The sequence below is a fragment of the Rhea pennata genome, chromosome 2, assembly GCF_028389875.1.
Source record: "Rhea pennata isolate bPtePen1 chromosome 2, bPtePen1.pri, whole genome shotgun sequence".
NCBI classification, from domain to species: domain Eukaryota; kingdom Metazoa; phylum Chordata; class Aves; order Rheiformes; family Rheidae; genus Rhea; species Rhea pennata.
In genome coordinates, this window is record NC_084664.1 from 94,534,343 (window position 1) to 94,546,977 (window position 12,635).

The 12,635-nt window shown below is 44.8% G+C and overlaps 1 protein-coding gene across 1 annotated transcript in view; it reads left to right on the plus strand.

The window, feature by feature from the left end:
• Positions 1-11,280, plus strand: part of GMPR (guanosine monophosphate reductase) — a 44,001-nt gene extending 32,721 nt beyond the window's left edge. Inside the window, exons 9-10 of the mRNA XM_062569930.1 lie at positions 5,922-6,090; positions 8,384-11,280. Of these exons, the coding sequence (XP_062425914.1) occupies positions 5,922-6,090; positions 8,384-8,401 (187 nt within the window). The 3' untranslated portion in view covers positions 8,402-11,280. The remainder of the gene's footprint in view (positions 1-5,921; positions 6,091-8,383) is intronic.
• Positions 11,281-12,635: the final 1,355 nt, after the last annotated feature.

Consider the following 12,635-nt stretch of genomic DNA (forward strand, 5'->3'; position numbering starts at 1 on the left):
GAGCAGTTAGGAATAGGGCCAGGCTTTCCTTTTGATTACTGTGGTAGGAAAACTTAGAAGTTTATTCACCTACTAGTTTAACTCACGATGAACTGGCTCCAAAAAGATTTTAATGCAGCATTTTAAATGCTGGATGCTGCAAACTTGCAAGTCAGTGGGGCTTCTTTATGCACGTTATTTTACACTAAGAATGGTGTAGAGAGACCAGCTGTAAATGGGCTCTGATCCTAATAAGCTGTTTTATCTTTAGAAGAACCTGAGCACCCACAATGTTTTATTCCAGGTGTGTGGAGCTCATTGTGCTCAGCTCTCTGCAGAATCAGGCTATTTGTCACTTACTTAACTTCATCTTCTTGAAATAAAACATTTTATCTGGAGGACCTGAGCCTCCAGCAAACAGTTAAATTAAAATTGACAAGCACTGAGAGACAGGTAAGGTGAGATGACTGTAGCAGGAAATTAAGTCATGAGAGTAATTGTTTTTGTAATGAATATGTCAAGTTGATGCCACTTAATTTTGTATGAAATCTCTGTACCCTGTTTCATTACTTCTGTGTCACTTACACATTTTTACTTTCTTCGATGAAGAACATGGGTCAGAGCTGAGAATTTCTGAAAGGCAATTACTAAGATTCCTTTAGGAGAGAAAAAAAATCTGGCAAGCAGGAACAGAGACCACAGTATTATTATTCAGTTAAAAACCAATTTATTGGGCTTACTTTTTACCCTTGTGAGATTTCATAGGTTTTATGTGAACACTGCAGCCCCACTGTGGTCACTCATCAATTCACAGCTGCTACTAAGCTGAATTTTGCTATTTTACACTAACAGTGGGATGGGCCACAGAGACAAAACACCATCAGCAACTGGCTGCTACTCCCTGCCTTTTCTTGGTATCCTGAATGATAGCCTTAAAGACCTGCCTCCAATTCCTGCCACTTCCTAAGTGCTCCACTCATAACATTGCCTAATGCAGTGGCAGCCTGAGCCCCTCTATCTCAACTCAGTTTGCTGGGCCTGCTGGAACACTGTCACACATGCTTCATCCCATCTGCCCTGCCAGGATTCACACCCCCTATGCTTGTCCCGCTATGCCAGCAGCAGGCTTGAGCTGGTCATGAAGTATGGGGTGCACTGCAGACTGCATCTGCTGGAAAATGGCTAAAGGAAATCTTTTTCTATTCACCTCTCAGTGGCTAGTGAGAGACCTTGAGTCTCTGCTGAGAGCATCTGAGCAAACCTTTCCCAGCTGCTGGGAGCCCTAAGTGCTCCTTCTCTACTTTTCTTTTCTGAGAAAGGGTTAGTGTTGGGCCATAACTCCAGGAGATATGTCAGCGCTGCAGATCCCTCGGCAGTTCCCGTTGACTGGATTACGCAGCTCTCTGTCAAGTGTGCCAGCTTTTGCGACACCCCTTGAAATCCATTCACAACCTGCATGCAGACATTTGTTGTAGGCAGAACGCTCTTGACCTGGCAAATTTTAACTTGGTTTGATTTATTGCCAGTTAACACGAACATCTAATCACTGATTCAGATTCTGAGAAAAAAGAAAACAAACAATTAAAAAAACCCACCTTCCTTTCTGAGTCTCAACTCCTCTTGCTTTCACGGCAGGTTACACTCAGTCTGTCCCACTCCTTCAGTGAGGCAATGGGCAGCACCAGAGCTTAGGGTCATGTGTATGATGGTTTCTGTCTGATGCTCCTCTGTCCTTTTTACCATGCCTGCTCCAGCATGGGTTGTCCATGGGCTGCAATCTCTGCCCCAGCATGGGCTGCCCGTAGGCTACAGTCCCTTCAGGGATGTCTGTGCTCTGATGTGGATCACCCATGGGCCACTGTCCCCACTCCAGCTTGGAGTGCATCCTTTCGAAAGCACGATTCCAGCTTCATGTTTCCTCAAACATCTCCATGCATGTCTCCATATACGTCACTTTCTCTAGCAGTGCTGCTATTTCTCAAATATTTTTGAGTAGAGGTGTCAGTGACTCCTCCGACTGGCTGCAATTTTGGTGTGCAATGGGGTGCTCACGCTGGCTCCAGAGCTGGCTGCAACTGTCTGTGTCTGGCAAAAGGCAGGTTATGGTCTCCTCCCACACAGGCCACCCCTGCAGCCCCATGCTACCCAAAGCCTACCAGTTCTGCCCAAAACAGCACCTATATGTTTAATAATTGGGTGCTCATGTGTAAAATTAATTGGATTCTCATGCAAGCACTAACAGGACACTCATGTACATACTATTGTGCACTCAAGTATAAATTAATTGGGTTGTCATGCATAAAACAAATTGGGTGCTAATGCATGAACTAACTGGCATGCATCTGTGTACTAACTGGGTACTCGTGTGTAAATTAATTGGGTCTTATGCAGGAACAAGTTGGGTGCTGATGCGCGCACTAACTGGGCACTCACGCATATACAGATCAGACACATGGGCATAAATTATGTGGGCATGCATGCATGAACTAAGCATGTGCTCATGTAGATTTATTGGGCACTCATGCATAAATTAACTGGGTCTTCATGCATGAATTTCTTTGGCGCTCATGCACGAACTAATTGGGCATTCGTGTGAATGCAATAAGTCCTGCAGTTTATGGCCAATACATTCTGCTCCTCATCGCTGCAAAACATGTATTTGAGAACCATTTGAATGTTAGTCCAGTATAAACTCTACTACTTTGAACATCACCACAATCTTAATATACATCAGTTAGAAACTCCACTGTTCTGCTTTTGGACCAGATAGTAGGGATTAATATTGCAACAGTACACTCACTAAAATTTCATTCCTTGTTCTTGGGAATAACATTACAAAGCTTAACTGACATCACAGTTTGCTTACCTACCCATCACAAACTCCACCCCTGACTCTGTGGACCAGGCCATAGAAGTGAACATGTACCTACTCTTACTACAGTTGCACTTTCCTCTCCCTTGGAAACCAGATGACAGGAGTTATCATCAGCTTAGTCTAAGCTGTTATCCATTACAAATTACACTCCTTGCCCCTGTGGACTAGATTATCAGTGTTAAAATTATCACAGTGTGAATGTATGCTCATCACCAACTCCACCCCTTATCCCTGCAGACAAGACTAAGACAACAATCCAAACACACATGTATTACAGATTTCACACCTTGTTCTTGCAAAACACAACCAGGAAAGTCACAACAGTTTGAATATATATCCATTACAAACTCAACACCTTGCCACTGCAGATTAGCTTATATCAGTGTTATCTTTGTATTCATCTGAATCTTACTACAGATTTCAGGCCTTGTCCCTGCAAAACACATAACCAAGAACATAAAAGGGGTTAAAGTTACTCACTTTAATTTTAGCATATAGACAAATGATTAAGATAGTACAAGCAAAGCTTAACAGCACTTGGTGGGGAGGGGGTGCCAGTAGGTTCATGAGTCCAATAGCTATAGGGCTTAATGCAGACAGTGTTCCTTTCAGTCCCAGCATGTAGGGTGGAAGCACGGAGAATTTTTAGCCCTTCTTGACATTTTTGCCAAGGTCAGCCGTAAGCCTGGACTCTGACCATTATCTCATACCTTAGCCCCTGCCTGTTGTGTTTGACACCCCCCCCCATTACGATACGTACAAGTCACTCCTGGATCAACAGGCGGTCCCACTACCTTACCACATGGCACCAGAGAGGCGTTAGTAGCTAACTTCTCAGCTGTCAGACCTTTTGGGCCATGGAATTAGTGAGCAGCACTTTTTTTTTTTTTTTTTTGGGGGGGGGGGTGGGGGCGGGGAGATGGTCTGTTCAGCCAAAAGTTGTATTGCACAAGCTGCAGCTTCCCAGGACTGCTATAGCCAGTATTGGGGAAGAAGGGGTGTCTCCCACAGGTTGCAGCTCTAAGTGTCTACATTTCTGTAATTTTGCTCTGAGAGAAGGACCTTCGAGTGTTCACACTCTGGGGAGTGGTGCTACTGTCTCTGCAGATCTGTGTAAACACTGCAACTGGGGCTGCCTGGCAGTTTTTAATCAGCTCCCTGCTAAATCCTGCAATTTGTGGCCAGCATGACAATCACGCATGAATTAATTTGAGTGTTCCTGCATGAACACATTAGGCATTCATGCATGAATGCAATAAAATCTTGCAATTTTTGCCCTATGCAGCATTGCCTTTGCCTTGAAGGGCTCTGCAGATTGGGAGATCTGGTTTAGTTTGGGGCTATAAATAAAACTTGCACTGTTCTCCCCAAATCCTAGATTTGCCATGTCTCTTACAGTCTCATGGAAGGCTCCTCAGAGGCTGAGCTGAACCTCCCAACTTTGACTAGAGGAGGTGGCAATGGCCAAAACCCAAGCCATTGTAAGATTTTAGCATGACTACCTTTGTGTCCTTTTGTGGGCAGGGTCTTCTCTTGCTGCACTGCTGCTAGCACTAGGGCTAAAAATAAAAGCCTGTGATCTCAGCAGCACAGGCCCTGCAAAACACCCCAGAGCACCAGTGCAGTCTGCTAGATACTAGTGGTACATACATTTTTCCATTGCCCCCCTCACTACAGTATTTGTGAGTTTCAAGAAAGAGTCAATTACTTACCAGATGTAGGGAGATTAATCGTGTTGCCTCATTTAGATGGTATATTAACACTTCTCCTTTATTGTTTCCGTAGGGCTTTTGACCTCACAGTTAAACTAACAGAATTAAATACAGCTAGGCTCACACTGTAGTACCTCCACATAGCTGCTCTTGCTGTTGCTAATGATTTCTAGGTGGGGTCTGCAAACAGGCATGCTTTCACTCTTGCACGATCCCCTAGACAACTTGTTTGAGGGAGAAGTAAATAAAGCCACGTTTACAACAGCGGCAGACCCCAGCTATGATTCCTGACTCTGTTCTGAGCAGGGAGGAGTAATCATCACCTCTCCCTTTCCCATTTCAAGCTGTAACAGGTGCTGAAGAGTAATCTAAAAATTATTTAAAGCTGCAGCCCTTAGCAACAAATCAGCGTGTTGTGTGAAAGGCATGAACCCAAGCATTTTCTGAGACAGATTTTAGACAAAAATCGAGTTTTCCAACTGCTGTCATCTAGAATCCCCTCCCAAGGCCCACCTGCTCTCTTCCCCAACAGAGAAACCATGCCGTGGAGCACAAGCTTGCTCTGAAGATCGGTGGGTATTTGGAAGGAATGGTGGAAGGAATTGTTGAGTGTGAGACTGGAGAAAGATCTTCATCTTTCCATTTTAGAGAGGGAAATGGGGTGAAAGTTACTTTCCTGGATTATTTCCTCATATAACTCTTCAGACATCTGCTTTTGGGGACAGTGCTGGTGTGCACCTGTACTTGACAGGATTCACAGTACTGTTACTTTTTCTAGCCTTTTTTTCCCTTTGCTCTGAAATGTGCTAGCTCACCTTTTAGCTTCAGAGGACAGCCCATAATGGGTTTCCCACTTCATTTAGATGGCCTCTGGAGGAATGGGTAGTAGGAGATAGACAAAGCATGTCAGTCGGCATGTGGTAGGGATGTGGGACAGAGCCTAGGGGTTGTGAAGTCCCCGTAGAGCTGTTCTGACTGGTGCTGCTTTGCAAGTTTCCAGTCCTTAGGTCCTAAAGCCTGGACTTGTCAAGGTCAGATTTGCCTTTCCTTGAACGCAGAAGTTTTGCTTGTATATAGGCAGACAGTGGAGGGAAGGAGGAAGGGAAGGAAGGGGCAGAGCTATAAATACAGTAGGGTAGGATGCAATAGGGCATCTGCAAGATGCGTGCATCTCTGGTTCACAGCACTAGCAGTGACTGGAGCTGGGGCATTTCTTGAAAGCACCAAGTAGCAACAGACAAACAAGCAGTAAAGCTTCTGAACTGCAGCAAGAGGAGCGTATTGCACCCTGTAAGCACGCTATTGTACTGTATTTTGCATCTACACATAAATATAGTAACCAGTCTTTTCTTTAGGGCTTCGGAGGGCAGGACTGTGGAGGTACCGTACAGAGGGGACGTGGAACTTACCATCCTTGACATCCTCGGGGGGCTGCGCTCCACCTGCACCTATGTGGGAGCTGCCAAACTCAAGGAACTGAGCAGGAGAACGACGTTTATCCGAGTCACCCAGCAGCACAGCCAGGTCTTCTTTTAGTCCAGGACTAAGAGGGTAGACGGGGAAAAGGAGCAGGAGGGAGCTGCTGTTTTGTTCTGCTTTCTCCTCTGCGTTGTGTTAGTAGCAAGCCTCCCCCCTCTCTCCCACCAGAACATGGCAGCTTTGTAGCCATGATGGCTGGGATTTCGCAGGGAAAGGTAATGCTATTAACACAGTGCCATTCGTCTAAAATACCATAGCCTCATCTTTTATTGTTGTGCCTATTTTATTTTTTAATCAACATTTCTTCACTTGTTTTTTACCATCCAATGAGTAGCTGCTGAAGCCTCAATAAGAAATTGGCTTGTGCAGACTGTACATGGCTGCTTGCACCTACACATATGCAGAATTTGACCCTTCAGTTACCACTGCTCCCAGTAGTGTGCCCTCCAAAAACGGCAGGCTGGGAGAGAAAAAGATACCAAGAATTGAGTGGAAGAATCAAAAAAACCAAAGTCACTTTCTTTCACCTTTGCTCTGGCAAAAGGATGGATGTTTTTGGCAGGGCTGCTTGCCTGCAGCATGTCAGAGAGGTTGGAGGCTGGGTGAGGCTACTGGGAACTTTTCACTGTGATGATAAAACTGCCTGATCCCTGTCATTTTCAGTTCATAGGCTTTTGTAAAGCCATTTTTACTTAAATCTCCATATTTAATAGACTTGCTTCTTCAGAGGCGTTGGCAGTGCAATCTAGCAAACTCTTGCTGCCCGTACCCCCATCTGAGGAGCTCATTCAGGAGAGACTGTTTCAGAGCCTGCCTGTTTTATGGTGCATGCAGTTATTGAATTATCTGGGTTCCTGCTTTTATGTGCTTTGTGTAAACAGGTTTTTAAGACATAAAAATTCTGCCACAGCAAACCCACCAAAGGGAGGCTTCTCTGCAGCCCTCCCTTGCAAGTTCCCTCACAAGTTGTCTGTTTGTTCGTACCCCTTTAGCAAAGATATAAAAATGCTATGCTATGCTTTGTGTGTGGCCAGGTGAATGAGGCCAAAGGGATCAAATCCACTTCTTAGTTACTCGGTACTACTCTTTTGCAGTCATTGACATCATGAAGAACAAAAGAGACCTTTCAGCAGAATAGCTAGAGGCCTGATTGCAAGACACTGGTAGGCTGAGATTGAGTTAAAACATTTGCTCCAAAGGCAGTAATGAATGTTTAAGACTCTGGGTAACACTTTAATAAAGTGTAATGGCCCACTAATTAATTGATAAATCACAAAGAAATTTCTTTGGAAATACACATTGCATCCACATGAATACCACCGTAGCTCATTATGATAAATGATGTAGTGAACATCAACAAATTAATAATGCTTGGCTACTTACTTTGAAGTGCTACTGAGATCACAATACAGCTGCTGTTACTTCCGTAACTTCGGAGTCTTACTTTCCCCTCCTGTAGGTATCTGTGCAAAGATGTAGGCTGCCTTTGAGCAAGCAAAGCAGTGATCTGCAGGAAGAGCAATGACACCAAAAACCACTAGAATTAAGCTTGTACACTGAACTGCTCAATCAGACGCGCATGAAGATTGGTACAATTGACCATGCTGAGGAGGAAATCTAGGCCACACATTGATCCCTGCTGATTTTTAAACATGCTGTGCACGTTAGAAAAAGCACAGATCTAAATGCCCCACTGGTTTAGATGTCTTCCATTAAACATTTAAGACATAAATCTCTACTGGAGTCAACCTTTGCCTCTATTTTGGAGGTGAATAAGGGCCTTCAAGGCAATAAAGGTTATGCTTGTGTTGACAGTGCGGTCCATTTGCCCTGCCCAAAAATCATAAGGATATTGAATGTAGAACAGAAGCAGACCCTGTGAATAAAGGATCTGATCTCTATCCCTGCCAGCCTGAAAGCGTAATATTAAAAAAGATGCCTAGCTTCTTTATTACAAACCCAAACTATGGACAAAATTTTGCTCTTTTCTGCACAAAACCCAGCATACAGTCATTGTTACAACTGTGCATCAGTATGGCTATAGGAGGAGATCATAGTTCCTTTATTTATGGAACGTGAAGGATAGGAGTGTAAGGGAAAATGAACACCTTTGTGAGGAGCAGGGTTAGACTGTCACATTGTAGGCCTGATCAGAGGTGTGCCTCCACACTCGTGCCTTTATACGTGAAAAGTGCAGCTGTTGCTGATCTCACAACTACTGTCACTATTGCTTTTCTACTTTTTTTAGCAACATTTCTAAATGAAATTTTAAAAATACTATACATATATATATATATAGATATATACATTTGTAAACTTTTTTTTTTTTTTTTTTAAGAGCGTATGTGCATATTGAGCAGAGCAGCTCCATGACATCTCTGTGGAACAGTTTCTTTTCCAAAGGGCAGACGCTATGGATGAGCCTGCCTCCCCACAGCTGTGACAAGCGAGGAGTCTCCTCCCCAGGCAGGTGCACACACACTTCAGTTAGCCTGGCCTGAGGCCATTCCTACACCCGTGTTCCCCTCAGTTTTGCACATGCTTATGCCTGAACTGGAGCCCATCAGTGACTAACAGGAAAAGACGGGGACAGGCTAATCTTAAGAAGTCTCCTGGGTTTTCCAGCCTGCAAATTACATTGACACTAAGACTAGTTATTGATAAAGCTGTGGCTTAGGGTGTTTACTTTCTAAATAGCAGCTCTTTTAACATCATTTTGGTAAACAGCAGGTTTTCTTCGTATTTTCTTGCCTCCCTCTCCCTCCAAAGTGAGCAGGAGGGAGAAATCAGCTGCAGAGATGCTGAACTGATGGCATGATTGTATTATTTCACCCAAAGTTATATGTGGCCTTGTGCGGGGGCGGGGGGGATGCTTGACCAAGTCAGCACTCACTATTTGCACTCTACATGTCCTGCTCTCAGACAGGCTGGAAAGTTAAAATATGATTAGCCTGAGCCCTTACTTAACAGCCAGTCCTGTACCATAGCAGGTACCTCATCTTGTAGCCCCAGATCCTGTGCCCTCAAGTCAGCTGTGATCGCTCAAGGAACTGGGGCAGAAAGGCAGCTGAGGGCATGCTATGACGCTAGGCCTGGCAGGATGGTCCAAGCAGTGACCAGACCCACTGACCAATTCCACATGCCATTTGTGGATCTACCTCACCTGCACATTTTTAGCGGGTTCTCTGTTACCTGGTGTCCTTCCGCAGGAAGCAGCATTTGTAAGCATTTAGTGTTGGGTGAATCTGTATAACCTGGTCTTACACCTCCAACACCATCCCCATCCTGGCTCCCCTCTACGAGGAGCGCTGTGAGTGAGATAAGCAGTGCTGTAAGCTGAGTTCATGGCCACTTTCCCCAGCCAGGCAGTTAAGTTCAGTGCCTGTCATGTTGGAATTTGGCCTGCTGGCTCCACAGAGATTTAATTTAATGTATCAAAAACCTACAAAAAGGGATGCCAAGTAGGCAATATACCATCATTAAACCAATCCCTACCGAGCACATCCATCTTCTTGAAATATAAGAACACCTAAAAAAAAAAAAAAAAATCCCACCGTCTCCCTCCAGGCACGGTCGGGCGTCACTTTGCTGCAACACTTCTTTGTGGAGTGGGCCACCTCAGTTACTTACCCACAAAGCCTGGTCACCTGAACTGCCCTAGGGGAGGAAGGTCTTGACACAGCTGCAGCCTGAGCAATGGCATGGCCAGTTGTGGGGCACACACGGGTAGGACCCCCCCAACCCCCCGCAGGCATGAGGCCAGCCCGTGCGGCAGGGGTGTTGAGCCAGCATCCTGCCAGATGTAAGTCTCCTCTTTCTGAAAGAGAACGTGCCTGCAGTCAGCGGGCGCTTGCCTTTCCCTCCTGCCCCCCTTCCCCGGGCACAGGCTGCTCAATGCCGTCCGCCATGGGGAGGTTTGGCTGTGCTCTTCTGTGCATCTGTCTTACGGCACTAGGATGTGGGCTACCCTGTAAATACAAAGAGTTGTAAGGGCTAGTGCAACTTTTGGAGAAGCTTTTACTATACAAAGTGTGCCTGTGCCTTCCTTTCAGCCAGTCAAGGTTGGGGAAAGGAGGAGCTGAGGGTGAGCAAGAAATACAGCAGCGATTAGCCAAGCCCCTCCACAGAGGGATGGGGCTAATGCTTCTCAGCCATGGACACTTGGAGAGTTTGAAGCTTTCTCTAAATCCAGCACTCCCTGGTTTATATGGCTGGCTTTATAGTGAATAGAGTCGCTGCTACAGCCTTTTGCCAGTGTAAATACAGTGTAGGTATGTCCACCGTCATGCCTACCCTCCTTCCCTACTGCCATCCTGGGAATGTTGCTTTATAGTTGCTACTCTTGGTCTTATACCAGAAGTAGTCCTTCATTGGAGACAAGGAATTTTGCCACTAGCTCCAGAAAAAGCAAGCCAGGTTTGGCCTTGCTTGAGTGCAAGAGAGGAAAAAAAAAAAAAAAAAAGCCAATGGGCCAAGAATAGCAGCTTGTGTTGTGCACCCCTTGACGAGCCTGCATGCGGGAGAGGCCAGTGGCCTTCCCCACAGGTTAGGCGCTCTCTGGGGGCAGATGGGCTGAGTGGGTTCAGGATGAGAAGCTTAGCACAGCTCTGCTCTCCGAAACACAGCGCTGCTCCCCTCCCTCCAGCCTTCGCTTCGCTTGCGGGCATTCAGATGCTCAGGTGAGCCCTCCCCAGCATTTACCTGACACGTGGTTTACTGGATGGAGTTTCCATGCATAAATAAATAACTCAGAGTCCAAAACGCCTTGATGTTGCCTGTGATAATTCTGAAGCGCTTCTGTGAAATCAGCCAAAAAGAGTTAATGAACGTTAGATGTTTTCCTACCCCTCTGTACACTGCTGAGATGGTGATTATGAATATTGGCTTCCCTCATCTGTAGCAAGCCTGTGTACGCAATGCCTGCAGCACAAACGGCACAGTCATTTAAACTGTTCAAAGTTGTAATGGGAAAGTTTTATTACGCAATAAAGTGCTTCACTCTGATGGTCTGAGAAGAGCTTCATGCCACGTGTGGGTACGTGCACGTTTCTGCATAGTTGTGAATGAAAGCAAACGCTATAAAATGTGTTGCTTAAAGGGGGTTGGATTAAATTGGACAAATTACATGTCATTTAGTGTTAATGCATAAAGACAAAGTACACATTTGCAATTGGCACTGTTATTTTATTAGTACGAGTATACTGAAACAATAAACTTGTACTGGTATACAGACAATTTCTTTAAAACAATTTTGTTCAAATTTTGAATCAAACATTGTTTTATTATAATAATGAAATAATTTCTACCTAGAAAACCTGCAAGCACCATCAAAGAAAGGGACCATAAAATTCAATAAACAGACGCGAGTGTATCCTACAAATAGACACACCACCATTAGAAAATAGAATATGAATTCTTCCATTTTTTTTTAATATTTGTTTTAAAAAAGCTAGTGCAAGTACAATATTTTACACTGGAATTACAGAGAGTATGCACGCATATGGAAAAAAGTTCTCCTGTCACAATAAAAGCTCTTAACTATGTCTGTATGCACTTAAAATTTTCTCCTCTTTTCAATAAGGTGCAAAACGTTATTCCCTCCCTATTTCTCCTTTGTACTGGCCATGTCAGCTCAATTTCTCCCCAGCGCAAAGCTGCAATATCCCTTTTACTGGGCCTACACTAGGAACTACACTGGAAGTGTGATTTGCAACAACCCTCGTTAGTAATACCGAACAATAAAAAAAGACCTTAGAAAGTACTGATGTAGAATGACTAAACCGACCTCGCCAAGGCCTTTCTTCAAGTGCCTTTACGAGAAAGCCAGTCCAAGCCTGCTGGCTGTCAGGAATGGTGACATAGCTAGTACAAAATGATTTTCAGTAGCTCACCCGAACTGAAAAAGGTTGGGAAATCCCCTCCCCCCCCCCCGCCCCTTAACACTGTGAAAAGAACAGTGTTCAACTAGATAATATATTATTCCAAAAAAAAAAAAAAAAAAAAGCAAATACATACATTAGTGAGTTTCAACATTAGCTGACTGTCGTGAAAAGTTGTATCTATGCCTTAACAGATTAGTAACTTTGCTAAGAGGCCAGTGTAATGGCCGGACAGAAGACATCATATTTTAGCCACCTGCAGCCACTCTTGGCCCATGTGTGTCCTCAGCTACACAGATCCAACACCTACTGACTTGGACAGGAGTCCTGCCGAGCACGTTTAGAGGGAGAGTAATGGGGTCCTTGATTTTGAAAGCAAACACCAGGGAGGGATCACATCTTCAGCTGGTGTTAAGTGGCAGAGCAGCACTGACCTGGAGGCCAATGGTCCCACACCGACTCCAAGCCCGCTGAGGATCTGGGCCCTTAAGTTTTTGCTCATCAGCAATCCAGTAGTACAGCAACAACAGCTTCAACGAGTGACTTAACGCTTACTGCAAACAACACTTCCAATGCATACCTACTGCATGGTCGAGGGAAAGGGCACAGGAGCTTTGACCGCTCAAAATAGAAGCAAACAAAAAAGAAACAACCTTGGATGAAGCCTCCATAAATCCTCAGTGGAAGACTTGAGTCCTTTCACATAACGAC